This window comes from Apteryx rowi, unplaced genomic scaffold (genome assembly GCF_003343035.1).
Source record: "Apteryx rowi isolate R43461 unplaced genomic scaffold, aptRow1 scaffold_389, whole genome shotgun sequence".
Classification (NCBI taxonomy): Eukaryota; Metazoa; Chordata; class Aves; order Apterygiformes; family Apterygidae; genus Apteryx; species Apteryx rowi.
This window is the reverse complement of record NW_020450407.1, coordinates 464,242-476,499: the sequence shown is the minus strand read 5'-3', so window position 1 is coordinate 476,499 and position 12,258 is coordinate 464,242. Positions and strand designations below refer to the sequence as shown.

Here is a 12,258-nt window from a genome sequence, read left to right as displayed (position 1 = left end):
CCCACCCCCCCGCCTCTTTTTTCCCATCCAGCTCAGCTTCTGTACAGAGGTGTTCTGCTGCCTACCATTTCTAACAATTTAGTATTTGTGCTGTACAGTTATTAGGAAAGACACAAATGCAAGCCCAGTACCTATCGGTAAAAGAACCTTAGAAGAACTCTAAAACAGATTCTCAGAACTAGAAAAAAAATAAAGATAGGATAAAACCTCCTCTTGTATCACAGTGCACGTGTATGAACAAAGAACACAGCCAACTGGAGGAAAAAAAAAAACGTAACGCACTAATGTTGCGTTAACAATATTTTGGAATAACTCGTTCTTTATTTGCTACCATTGTAAACATCTCCTTCCAGTACACAGACATCACAGTTTACATTATTGCTTTTATACTGTGGTAAACAGAAATCTCTATTAGTATGCAGCTGTCTCAGCACAGTGTGATAAGAAGAAACTGCCCACAAGCTGTCTTTACTTGTTTGTTTGTTTCCCCCTAGTGAAAGACAATACTATAGACTGGCACAAGAAACATCTCTCCCAAGATTGACTACCATTGCACTACAGCAACACAAACAGGTATGATAGAAAAAACAATAAGTCACATTTTTATCATGCATTCACTAGCAGTTTTTTCAAGAATACTGACTGCTGAACTCCCATCTAACTAAATACAAACTTTCATCGCAGTAATTCATAAAACAAGTCTAACTGATTTTTTTTGGTAAAGTGTTTGTTATTTAAAGTAGGATGGAAAAATCCGAAGAATGAATGCTTGCTTTTTCAGAGTGCAAATCTATAACCATTCATCTGAGATGCTTAAATTGGCCCCTTCTCCTATTGTGCTTTAAGACAAAATGCCCCATTCTCCACAGTGCTGTACCAGACCACAGAAGCACATGTTCTAAAAACATGTTCTCAGTTTCCTAAGTAGCACTGTCTTCAAGTCATGCTTTCCAATTAAGTTGGTTACTTGCAAAACAATGTGTTTCAACTTGTTGAAAGACTAGATTTTATTTTTATGGCAAACTTTTTATCTTTAGATTAATTTGTTTATGGAGTAGCAGCATGTTTCAAATATATGCTAAACAAACAGGGTAGTTACTTCCAGTAGCAACTGTTTAACAAAAAAAAATTTTACAGAACCACCTTGTTGTCTTCAGCTTCATGTTTATTTTTAGATTGTTTTCTAAAATATTACTATTATGTATAAGCTTTCACAATAGTGAATGTTTTAAAGAGGCAGCAAGTTAGAAAACTAACAATTCTTGCAAGTTCTAATAAAACAGTACATACTTTAAGACATGACACTTGATTAATAACAGTATGAGAATTTGCCAAGGCTTTACCCTTTAAGACTACTTAGAATAAACTATGAGCAACAAATTCTGATGTTAAACAAGCTGATTATATCAATTTGCAGAAAGGCGACCTAATACCATTTTAAATCTTCCATTATTGTAGGGTTACCTTAGGTTCACTCCATAATGTAAGCATTAGAGTTAGTATAAAATCCCACTGACTGGTAAGACATTCACCTTCTTTTCCCTAGACACAATTTTACTTTTTTTCCCCATATATTCTAGTTACCACTACAATACAATAAACCTACCAGTGGTGCAAAAGGGGAAACGCACTACTACTCTAAATATAGTGACTCTTAGACAGGACTGGGGTACTGGATCGCATAAAACTACATGCAAATTCTGATTGTTTACTGTGAAAATGTATTGGAGCCTAACATAAAATATTCATTTTAAACAATTATTACACCCAAACTAATGCATTTATTTAACCATATGCCACTCATTTAATGATGGTTGAGATTTCTTCCCTAATTTGGGTATTGTCACAGTATATTCCCATCTCATGTTTTGATTAAAAAAAAATAATAATAATAAAGATCCATCTCACATGGGGCTCAATTCTACACTAAAATGTCTTAGGCTGTATCACATGAAAACTGAAGATCAAAAAGCTTCAGAAGTAGTTAAGTGGCAATCTCCTAGTGAACAAGGAGCCATGTGAAAGTTCTGAGGCTAAGAAGGTTAGCATGCAGATTGCCAAATGAAGGTTGCAGACTCTAGCAAGGGAGAGTTTTTACAGAGATGGCTCAAGCAATTTTGCTACTTGCTAGCAAGCAGTAGGCAAAAATAAAGAATGGGGTCTCCCTTCCTGCTGCTGTTAATACCTCAGGGTCATGTTGAAAATTTAAAAAAATGTCTGTCTCATGTTGCTTGCAAAGGAAAGCTACATAGCAAAAAAGAATTAATGAAGGAAGACAAATGTGAAGGAAGCTGGAGCTAGGAAATAGTAAAGAACCAACTCTCAGCAAGTGGGAAAGAGACAACTTTTCCACTTCCTTTGTTGGTTTGGTTTTAGGAATTTCCAGGTTCCCAAGGGCTCATAGAGAGACAGAGCTCTATAGTAAGATGAGACTGCAAGAATGCACCATAGGATCTCAGCTTTTTCACTAGTGAAAATTACAGGATTCCAAGTACCTGGGAGCAGCAAAAGAACTAGGCTTCTCATGGAGTATTTTCTATCCAGCTTATCTAGTTGGTTTAGCTGTGTGGCTTACCAGCCATGGCATTGCCATTGTAAGCTTAAAAAAAAAAATTAAAACCCAACTTCTTAAACTTAGTCATCTTAGGAGGCACCTGAAACACTTAAAATGCCCAGTTGTTTTTATTATCATATGCATCTTCAAAAACAAATTATTAGGTTTGAGATCTTACTCCTCTAATATAACACTTTCTACTTCTCTTTACCATCTACATTATGGTGAGATCCATTACATAAATTCCTCTTTGTTAATATTCTTTTATTTATACCTTTATGATCTTGTTTCTATACTTTGATTATTGTCTCTGTAGTAACTGCAATCACTATGACTAAATTTAATACTGATCAGAGCCATATGATATGAGTATTCCTAACTGAACTTGGTTGTCTATCCAGTTCCCTAATACATGTACACACTTATATAGTAGGAAAAATTTACCATATTAAAAATGTTTTCTACATCAAATTACTTTTGGTGTATGTATTGAAAAGATATGTATAAATACCTTCCCTACAAGCATCTTTCTTTATTACTCCTTCCCCTCCCTCCTTTTTTTTTTTTTTTTTTTGAGTAAACAGCATCAGCCCAACATAGATAAGATGAACCCTTCTCAATCCTGTGGCAAGTGAAACTCAAGAATTTGTTAACTCTCACCTATACTTTACCTATCTTAAAAAGAAAACAGAAGATCTGCATTACCTCTTTCCTATATACTGTTTACCCTGATCAGGAGCTATCCCAGAAATAAGCAACTGCTAGTATTTAAGGGACCAAGAGCAATTGGGTGGATGTAGTGCAAGAAGTCACTGTTTTATACAATACAGAATCACAGAACAGAAGGGACCTCTGGAGATCATCTAGTCCAATGCCCTTGCTCAAAGCAGGGTCAGCTAGAGCAGGTTGCTTAGGACCTTGTCCAGTCAGGTTTTGAGTATCTCCAAGGAGATATAATATTACATATAATACACATAATATTTTTGTAGTGTAACATCCCTCATATATACGTAGTTTAGTATCACTCACCACCAAAAGGGGTTGTCTTTTTCCTCTTGTGTCAAAAATCTGTGTTCTTAAGGAATCTCTTCATGATTTAGTGATTAAACAGAAGTTAATTAATTTACCTGAGATGATTAAAAAAAAAAAAAGCATGAAAGTTTGTGTTAGCATACAAATTTTGTGCGGCCGTGTGCTCTTTAGGTATATCATGAAAGAGTCTGTCCCAAATAAGCTTCTAAGGCTATGATCTGGATGCAGAATCAAATTAAAACACTGATTGAATAAAGCAGAAGGCACTTATTTAAATAATAGTAAGTTTTAGAAAATGAAGTGATGGTCATACCAAATCGGTTTAAAGCTGCTTTAAGCAAGAATTAGTCACAATATAGATACAAATTCCTATTGACTAGATTGTCTGAGGACGCTAAGATTAAGGAACATGTCATGGTTGCATCCCTTCTGTGGAAAATACATCTTTGTCAGAGGCTGTACTCAGATTTGAATTTATTTTCACAAAACAGGGACTGCAGCTGCAGTAAAGTTTTGTATTAAGCAAACTCTACAAAAGGGGCTAAACTAACTCTTTCACTTCCCACTGAGAATACCRCAATAGCTGCTAAAAGAAGACAGATAAACAGATACAAAGTCGAGCAGCTGAAGTCTGACTAGAAAGAACTGAAAATTTTGATATTAGGAATATTTTTAAAGGGCCAGTTTTACTCTGAGGATCTGATCCTTACACTGTTGATTTGTCGTCCTTTTTGTTTGTCTGTAAGTTAAGTTCTTTCCATGCACAGGAATTTGTTGGTACAAATCCCTGGATGGAAAACTTCTCTAGCCAGAAACAATTTGTAATAAGTACATTATTATGTTGATGGATTAATCCTCTTCTCCAAAATCATAAGTGACTAATAGATTCCCTTCATGGACCTCATCATCACAGAGAAATTTGACGTTGACTTATGGACTATCAACTTCACACAGAAAACAAGAGAAGGATGCAAAAAATGTAAAACCAGAGTACTTTCAACTAAAAAAGTTTTAAAAGACAATTAACAGTCAAACCTATTAATGGAAAACATGACACAGTATAAAATACCTGCTTCATGTTCCTGCACCAAGAAGTATAAAAAGAAACTGTGAGAACAAGTGATCCAGAGGATCTTTAGACTTGCGGGTTATGCTTAAAAACAAACGAAAAAAGTCAGTCCTTTGGAGAATAGCATATAAAGAGCTGTAAACAGAGGTTGATTGTCCAAGCTTTCTTAATTGAAGTTTTGATATTCTTTTTTAGATGTAAAAAAAAGTTCCATTGTTAAACAGTTTTTGGCAAAACATGCAAAACTTCCATCCAAATGCATAATTCCATTTTTGATGCAGAATCTGATAGAGGAGGTTAAGGTTTCTTTGTATCTTTTAAGGTTAGTATGACATCATAATCCAGTAGAAGTCCCTTAATTTTTTCATGGAATTTCTCTCTGTACTGGTTGAAGTGCATAATGCTTTCTGGTTCTTCTTCAAACCAGAACTTGTCAAACTCAGAAACCAGATAACCTGTAAAGAAAACAAAATGCAAATCTGCACAAATAAGTCCCACAGTTTTCTGCTTTGAGCCAGCTAGACCTCAAATGATCCTTTAGACTCCATTCAATCTCTTAGGATAGGGAGTGTCTCATCCTAGTCAACAGCAACCTTGTGGATACAGTAATAATGAATAGGAAAAATGTGCAAACACTGAATTTTCAGATTAAAGCCTGTAATATATAGAAAGCCTCCCAAACTTATCCCATGAAGATAGTGTCACATTCCAGTGGTTGATTTGGAAGAAAAATGAGTGAAGTGTGCTCAAAAATAAATCGCTAGGCACATTAGATGCAGTGCAATACTTTAATGTACAATTCTGTAACATAACTGGTTAAATATCAGAAGATAATAGCTTGCTGTGGCTAATGAGAAACAGAGTGGAAGTGCACGCTAAAAAATAAAACTCTACATTGTAGGCCTACCCCAGTAACCAGTGCTGAAGAAGCTACAGTTACTTACAGTAGAACTGATGGAAATGTTCCATTTGTGGCAATCCAGAGACCATGTTGTACAGATGAGACTTCAGAGCACCATTCTTAAGTAAGCTGTATGCCATTTCTGTCAGATTGATTCCCACTATTGCATAAGAATATCTGCAACACCAATCATATTTCATGTTTTACCTTTTACCTTATGGACTGAAGGACTTAAAAACTTTCCAGAGCCAGTCTGCATTAGGATAACTGTTTCAGTCCATTTTTCCTGTGCTGCTTCTTGACAAGCCAACCCTGGCCTACAGACCACTTCTTCAGTTCCCTAGTGGGTCTAAAACTATGTGAAAGTTATTTTAAAACCTCTAGTTTCCTATACAATAGGATGGCAAATGAGTCCATTAGGCAATATTGAAATGGGAAGACAAATTGACTTTGACCTGAATTTGCTCATTTGAAATGATTAAATCTGTTGTAATATTAAAAATCAGTAGCCAAAAAGAGTTGTTACAATATCAACAGACTGGTCATCTCAACCTTACGTTCTTCAAACTGAAAAAATCTGTTTTTATCTGTTGTGTAGTATAGAAAACCCCACAATATAAATGTGTAAAAGACTGTTAAAACAAGTGTTCTTTTAAAAAAGATGAATTTACAATGTCAATGATATTTTTGTTTAATTGATGATGTAAATGTCACAGGTTTCCTATTCATCATCTAATTGCATGAGATAATAGCCTTTATAATTCAAGTCATGAAAGTTTCCCATTCTTCGTAGGTGACAGAATTAACTGGGCACTGGATGGATCAGAGGATATATACAGGTTTACTAGCTCTCTTCAGTATCTGACTTGTCTTAAAACATATTTTCCTGTACAATGAGCAGAAATGTTTAAATAGGCAGACTGTTTTCAGAGATTAAGTAAAGCTTTGAAACAACAACAAAACATCTGCTTGTATATACCTATTATGGAATAGAAACCTAGCAAATAAAGGGGCCTTAAGAGATAACTTACACCATTCCAACATGGGATGAGTAAGCAGGTAACAAATAAGTATTCTTTTCTAAATCTAATCTAAACTTATTAAAAATAAAGCTAACTGAGGTTAAAGGTGTCCACTGTGTTAACCAAAGCCAATGGTTTGCAATATTTTTTTGTTGTTGTTTCAACAAGTCTATTCAGAAAAAATCTTGCATGTCCTTTCAAATCTGAAGCTGATCTGTGTTTGGTTTTTCAAGTCTTTCTCCTTTGGCCCTTTTTTCAGCTTTAAATGGAAAACCACAGATGTTCTCCTCTTAAATTTCAGCACGCTTACTTGATAGTCTTCATGTGAGCTCTCACACAGAACAAGTCAGAAAAAGTGGCATAATGACTTACCCCAGCTTTGGGTGATTTGAATGAGAAAGGACCTGACGAGCTTCATTTGTGTAATGTTTACTAAAATACCTGTCAATGTAAATCAAGACCTTTCATTAATTCTTTTAGTCCATATACAAAATGTTAATTCTTTTAGTCCATATACAAAATGTTAATGTGTTCAACAACAAAATGTGTAGCTTTAGACTAGAATTGAATACTACTCTGTACTGAAAAATAGCACAAAATGAAAAACAAAAGAAATGTAGCAAATTGAATGATACTGAGCATGAACTAATGTACAATAAAACAATCATTGTGATAAGAACGGCAAATACGAAGTTTGCCTAAGTCCACAAATTAACTTAGCTTAGTGAAGTTATGCAAACACATTTACTTTTCATAATAGTAATTTAGAAATTTTAAAAGCTTTTAATATGTTCCTTTTAAGATATAACATACCAAGTCTATCATATGACAGCAAAAAAAAATAAGGTGTCTTGAGCAACTTTCTGTTCCTTCCCTCACTTGCTGGCCTTTAGCCAACTACAAATTTACAGAAGAGCAGCTGTTAGAAACTGACCTATCTGGAACACTCTTTTTCATTGAGGGACAGAAGCCACCATTTTTATTTGTTTCTATTCAGTCTTTATTAGAAATAGCATTAACTAGTGAGAATTCATAGATATTGAAAATGAGTTACAGCAGAAGTGTAATACTTATTTTCACTTACACCAGATTCACTAATCCCAGCATGCCCATTCCTCTGAAGTCTGTTTTGGGATCGTCACCTTGGAAGCCAATGTCACACCACTGCTTGGTGATTCTGGCCTTCAGATTCTCATGAGGCATCAGCAAATTCCAAAGCTGCACAAACATGATTCCACGTTACATACAGCTGCTAAAGTTTTTCAAGTCACACAATTCAGAACACATTGCTGCACATTACAAACCATCCACCATGGACTGGGATACAAACTGCATGCTATTCTTTTCTGTTAGGGGCAATCTAGAGTCATACTGTAATAGCTTATTCAAACAATTATGAAAATTATTAAATTTAACATTAAATGTGATAATTTCCCTTCAGAGGCAAAGGCAATAAACACTAAAGTAGCAAAAACTTGTTTCACTTCAGAAGTTAATTTACGTATCATGTTTTCATAGGCCAGCTGTAAATGGAAATAAATTCACAATGAATGTTTACTTAACACATCACAATATTGGGACTCGCATAGCAAGTGAGACAATTTTGAAATGTTAAGATGACATGCTAATATGTTTGCACAATAGAAGCTATTTTTAAAAAGCCTTAAGCAGTACTACGCTACTTGTTTGCTGTTATTCACCATTACTTAAAAAGTTACAAATAGTTTTTTTATCTTCCAGTATTAAGTTATGCTCTCTGACGTTGAGTGGGATGCAGTAACAACAAAAGATTGGTGTCTTTTTTTAGTAATTACTGGTTTACAAAGTTAGACACGTGCATAAGGTTAAATATCTTCATAGTTATGATCCTACAGTGACCCATTACACAAACAATTCTACTACTTACGTGTTATGTTTGATTTCACATGAAATAACCTCAGTGTAAGTAATTCTAGTTTACTAGTTTATTTTGATGTGTTAATGAGGCACTGCTATAATGGCTTGGCAGTTCACAGCAGAAAAGATCTTCAAAAATAGGCCAGCTTTCTGTTAAAAATACTAGCAATAAATAGATAAATTAAGTTCATTCTAGCTGCTGGACTTTGGGGGTGGGGAAACCCATCTGTACACTACCAAACCTATACTTACAAATTTAAATGAAGATATTCAGTCATATCTTTTGAATTTAAAAGATAGCAAGTTATTTTCACCTCAATTAACTGTTCCTCATGTTCTTCGTTATCTGAATCATAAGGGACCTTTCTCAAGCTTTCCACATTCAAATAAAGTTTCTTATATCCTGATATCTGCAGCAAGCATATATGCAGATTTGTCTTAAACCTGAAATAATAACAAAACACCATAAAAGTTATAAATTAGCCATAAAGTCTTGCTTAAATTGCATGTATAGGACCTTTCTAATGTTAATGCAATGTAAGCACCAGAATTAGGAAGTGAGGTTGACCAGACCACTTTATCTTTCAAATGACAGCATACTGGTTAAGTATACTGCTGTATGGTTCTATTTCTACTTAAAACACTTCTAGCAGATTTCAGTGCTGCACAATCAGGCACTATTCACTTAAACATATGGAAGAAAAAAATCCCTTATTTAAAAATCCATGACCATACACCAAAACTCCCCTTATCATCCAGAGCACTTTACCTTCATCTGCTCCCAAGTATTCATGACATTTGTGCTTCCACAAGCTCAGTTCACATAAATCTAAAAAACTCTTCATACAAATACTTTTCTCAAAACGCTATACCAGTTTATACAGATGAAATAAATACATAAGTATCTCATCCTATTCCAGTCACAAATTCTAGAGCAAAATTTCAGTCTTGCATATCAAGACATGGGAATCTGATACAACTGGAAGAGAGAGAATCCCAGCTTTACTACCATAACCCCAAACATTTTTTAAGTCTCAAAATCAAACTTTAAGTCAGAAATATTTATAGCTTCAAACATACCCTGTATTCTTCTGTTCAATTTTCTTTTCTTTCATTACGTTTCTAACACACTTCTCCACTTCAGCTTTGTTGACATGTACAGCATTTCTTAAAACCTAAGAAGTTAACATAGTCAAAGACCTCATTAAAATGCAGAAATCTATTGTCTTTATTCTTGTTATTTCTCAGCCTCTCTATACTTGCCACATATGTATTCTTTCAAAAGCTATAAAAAGAGAATTGATGTTTATCATAAATGTTTATGCTAAATGTGTTTGAATAGCATGTAGAAAGACTTGCAATAGTTAGACAAATGCACGATTTGTAACTGTCAGACTGCAAACTACAGTTTTTACACAGAAGTCCCTTGAAGAATAAATAATATGCTAGTTAAATCACTTAGGTTTAGGTTCTTGCTTGCTTTCATGTGCTGAATATAAACTTGTTCTTAATGTAATTGAAACAAATGCAGCTATCAAGGAGCAAAAGTGATATACCTTCAATTCAATAAGTACATGATGCTTCAAAATTAGGAGATAGTAAAGTAATGAAGTTGAGGTACCAATGTTACGGTGAAACAAAAGAACTTAATATAAGATATTACTGTGCTACAGTCTTCTAGAATAAAGGGCAAATGCAAATAAAGATAATTATACACTGCCCATCTAAAATCACTTGGCAATTATTTCACTTCCTCTTCTGAACTTTTTAAGGTCACAATACATTCTTAATCTAATTCACGCTAACTCCAAAGCAGCTCCATTTCAGTAATGCAAGAAGTGATTAAAAWATATATATATAGATATATTCAATATATTAATAATCTAATTAAGAGATGTTAAAAGATGCATCCATACTGTACTCTACTATTACAAAGATGCTTGTGGAAGTCACTAATTCTCTGTCAACAACATGTTGYAGTGATTAGCTAGGAAAGGCAGAACGCTCAGTCATCATCTCAAAAGGAGAAGTTTTGTCCAAGATACACCAATTCTAGGGTTTAAGATGTTAACTACCATGTTTAACTGATACAGACTAATCAGAATGAGCTTGTCAATTAAGTAGATGGCTGCCTGCAATCCTGCATGGCACTTTTTTCAGTGACACAAGACACTACTGCATGCTGCATTTATCCGTATAATTTGTCTTAATACCATTTCTGTTTTCTTAAAAAAAAAAAAAAGAGAGAGAGAGAGATTTTGTGACTAAGAGATAAAGTAGACTGTCTCCAGGAACAGAAACTCAGCACAATGACTTGTCTGACAACGCTGCTAAAGAGCAGGTAAGAAAGGTGGGTTTATAACATAATGATCTCTAATATCTCTTACCTTATTCTTTGATGAGTCTAGTGAGTGTTCTGCAATACAAAGAAAAGTAAGTGTCAGATATCAGAATAAAATCAAATTGATTTTTGAAATATTTGACTAAGTGTTTTTGTGGTATACAAGTATTATAAAATTTCACGTTTGTTTTATACATGCAATTAATCAAGGATTACTTGATTTTAAAATCAACAGGTATCAGGCAATTGAAAGCCTTTTAAATGATGCAGATTTTTCAATAATCCTTGACTGCAACACTTAAATTCATACTTTTAAAAACATTTATTGGTTAAGTGTACAAAAAAAAAAGAAATCAGATACAAGTCTGAAAAGATGTCAAGATAAAAATGTCTCCAGGTACTTTTCCATTCTTAAACACGAAAACACTTTTATCACTAACATGTTTAAGCGATTAGGGAACATAAAGTCACTTTTCTCAAGTTATTGTTACAATGGCAACAAGTGTAAGTAGTACACTGACTATTTTCTATCAGAATTCTGCATTCAATGGCCTAGTGCATTTAATCACTTCTCCCTCCACCCAAAACAGTGTTCATGTGTTCTCTATGTGACTTTTATAAAAACAGAAAGGTTAAAAAACAAAGTGACAGGAAGGCTCAAAATTTCTGATTCACTTTTTAAAGCTAATTGGAGTTCTCTTAGCAAGTAAGCAAGGATATTAAACCCTTTGAATCTCCTGTCCAAATAAAAGCACTTCTGATTTTAAATCCTCATAAAATAGCAGGGAATAAGGGAAAGGAGAAAACGCCATCCAYAGAATACATAGAGCACACAGGACAGGTACTGGTTTCCTCCTATTGTTTTCCAAAATGTTTCAAAGATCTAGACCAGTCAGCTCTAAAAAAACGTCAGTAAGCACACAAGCCCTTTAAACTTCCCACTTTCTTTTCACCCATCTTGCTAACAGGTCTATCAGCAGCGATAGAAGCACAGTTAGAAGCAAGATCACGTTTTGCCATGCACGTTCCAGCTGCTGTCTTGCAGGCAGGCATCGAGTCAATAGAGATGAACCAGCAGATACCTGATGGACCGCAATTCCCGTTTCCCGGATCTGTTATTACCTACGCTCAGTGTCCTCCGCGCGCCTTCCTTTGACCCGTCAAAGATTCGCTGCAACTCGCACTTCCTAGTGAGCAGCCTCAGGATCCATTTCAGCCAAAAGCGAAAGTAGTTGCTGTACAGGAACCCCCATAAGGACACAAACATCTTCTGCGTGAGGAAGGCGACCAGTTACCCCCGGGGCTTCTGTACCGTGGCCGCAGCCACCCGCGCGACCGGCAGCTGCTCCCCACCGCCGCTGCTCGCGGCCCGACGCCATCCTCGTTTTCCCCTCTGCCCTTTGGGGGACGGGGTCCCCCCCCGCCCCGCGGCCGTTAACGGTC

At 35.2% G+C, this 12,258-nt stretch overlaps 1 protein-coding gene across 2 annotated transcripts; it reads right to left on the bottom strand.

The window, feature by feature from the left end:
• Positions 1-1,147: 1,147 nt before the first annotated feature.
• Positions 1,148-12,224, bottom strand: ELMOD2 (ELMO domain containing 2). Of its 2 annotated transcripts, XR_003254931.1 has the most exons (9): positions 11,938-12,224; positions 10,862-10,890; positions 9,555-9,649; positions 8,789-8,918; positions 7,663-7,796; positions 6,951-7,019; positions 5,600-5,733; positions 4,656-5,110; positions 1,148-3,681 (listed from the first exon to the last, which is right to left on the bottom strand). XR_003254931.1 is itself a non-coding variant. In XM_026074435.1 (8 exons), the coding sequence occupies exons 1-8, from the start codon at positions 12,080-12,082 to the stop codon at positions 4,953-4,955; spliced, it is 894 nt and encodes a 297-aa protein (XP_025930220.1). In that variant the 5' UTR covers positions 12,083-12,224; the 3' UTR covers positions 1,148-4,952. The 2 variants fall into 2 exon arrangements, 1 of the variants encoding a protein (XP_025930220.1); XM_026074435.1 differs by having other exon boundaries at positions 1,148-5,110.
• Positions 12,225-12,258: the final 34 nt, after the last annotated feature.

Excerpts from the sequence above, each read along its gene's own strand:
- ELMOD2 (XM_026074435.1), bottom strand. The coding sequence starts at position 12,082 with ATGTTTGTGTCCTTATGGGGGTTCCTGTACAGCAACTACTTTCGCTTT. Across the intron at positions 8,919-9,554 it reads ATTGAACAGAAGAATACAGG|GTTTAAGACAAATCTGCATA; the intron begins GTATGTTTGAAG and ends TTATTATTTCAG. Across the intron at positions 5,734-6,950 it reads TCAAATCACCCAAAGCTGGG|ATATTCTTATGCAATAGTGG; the intron begins GTAAGTCATTAT and ends TTGGTGTTGCAG.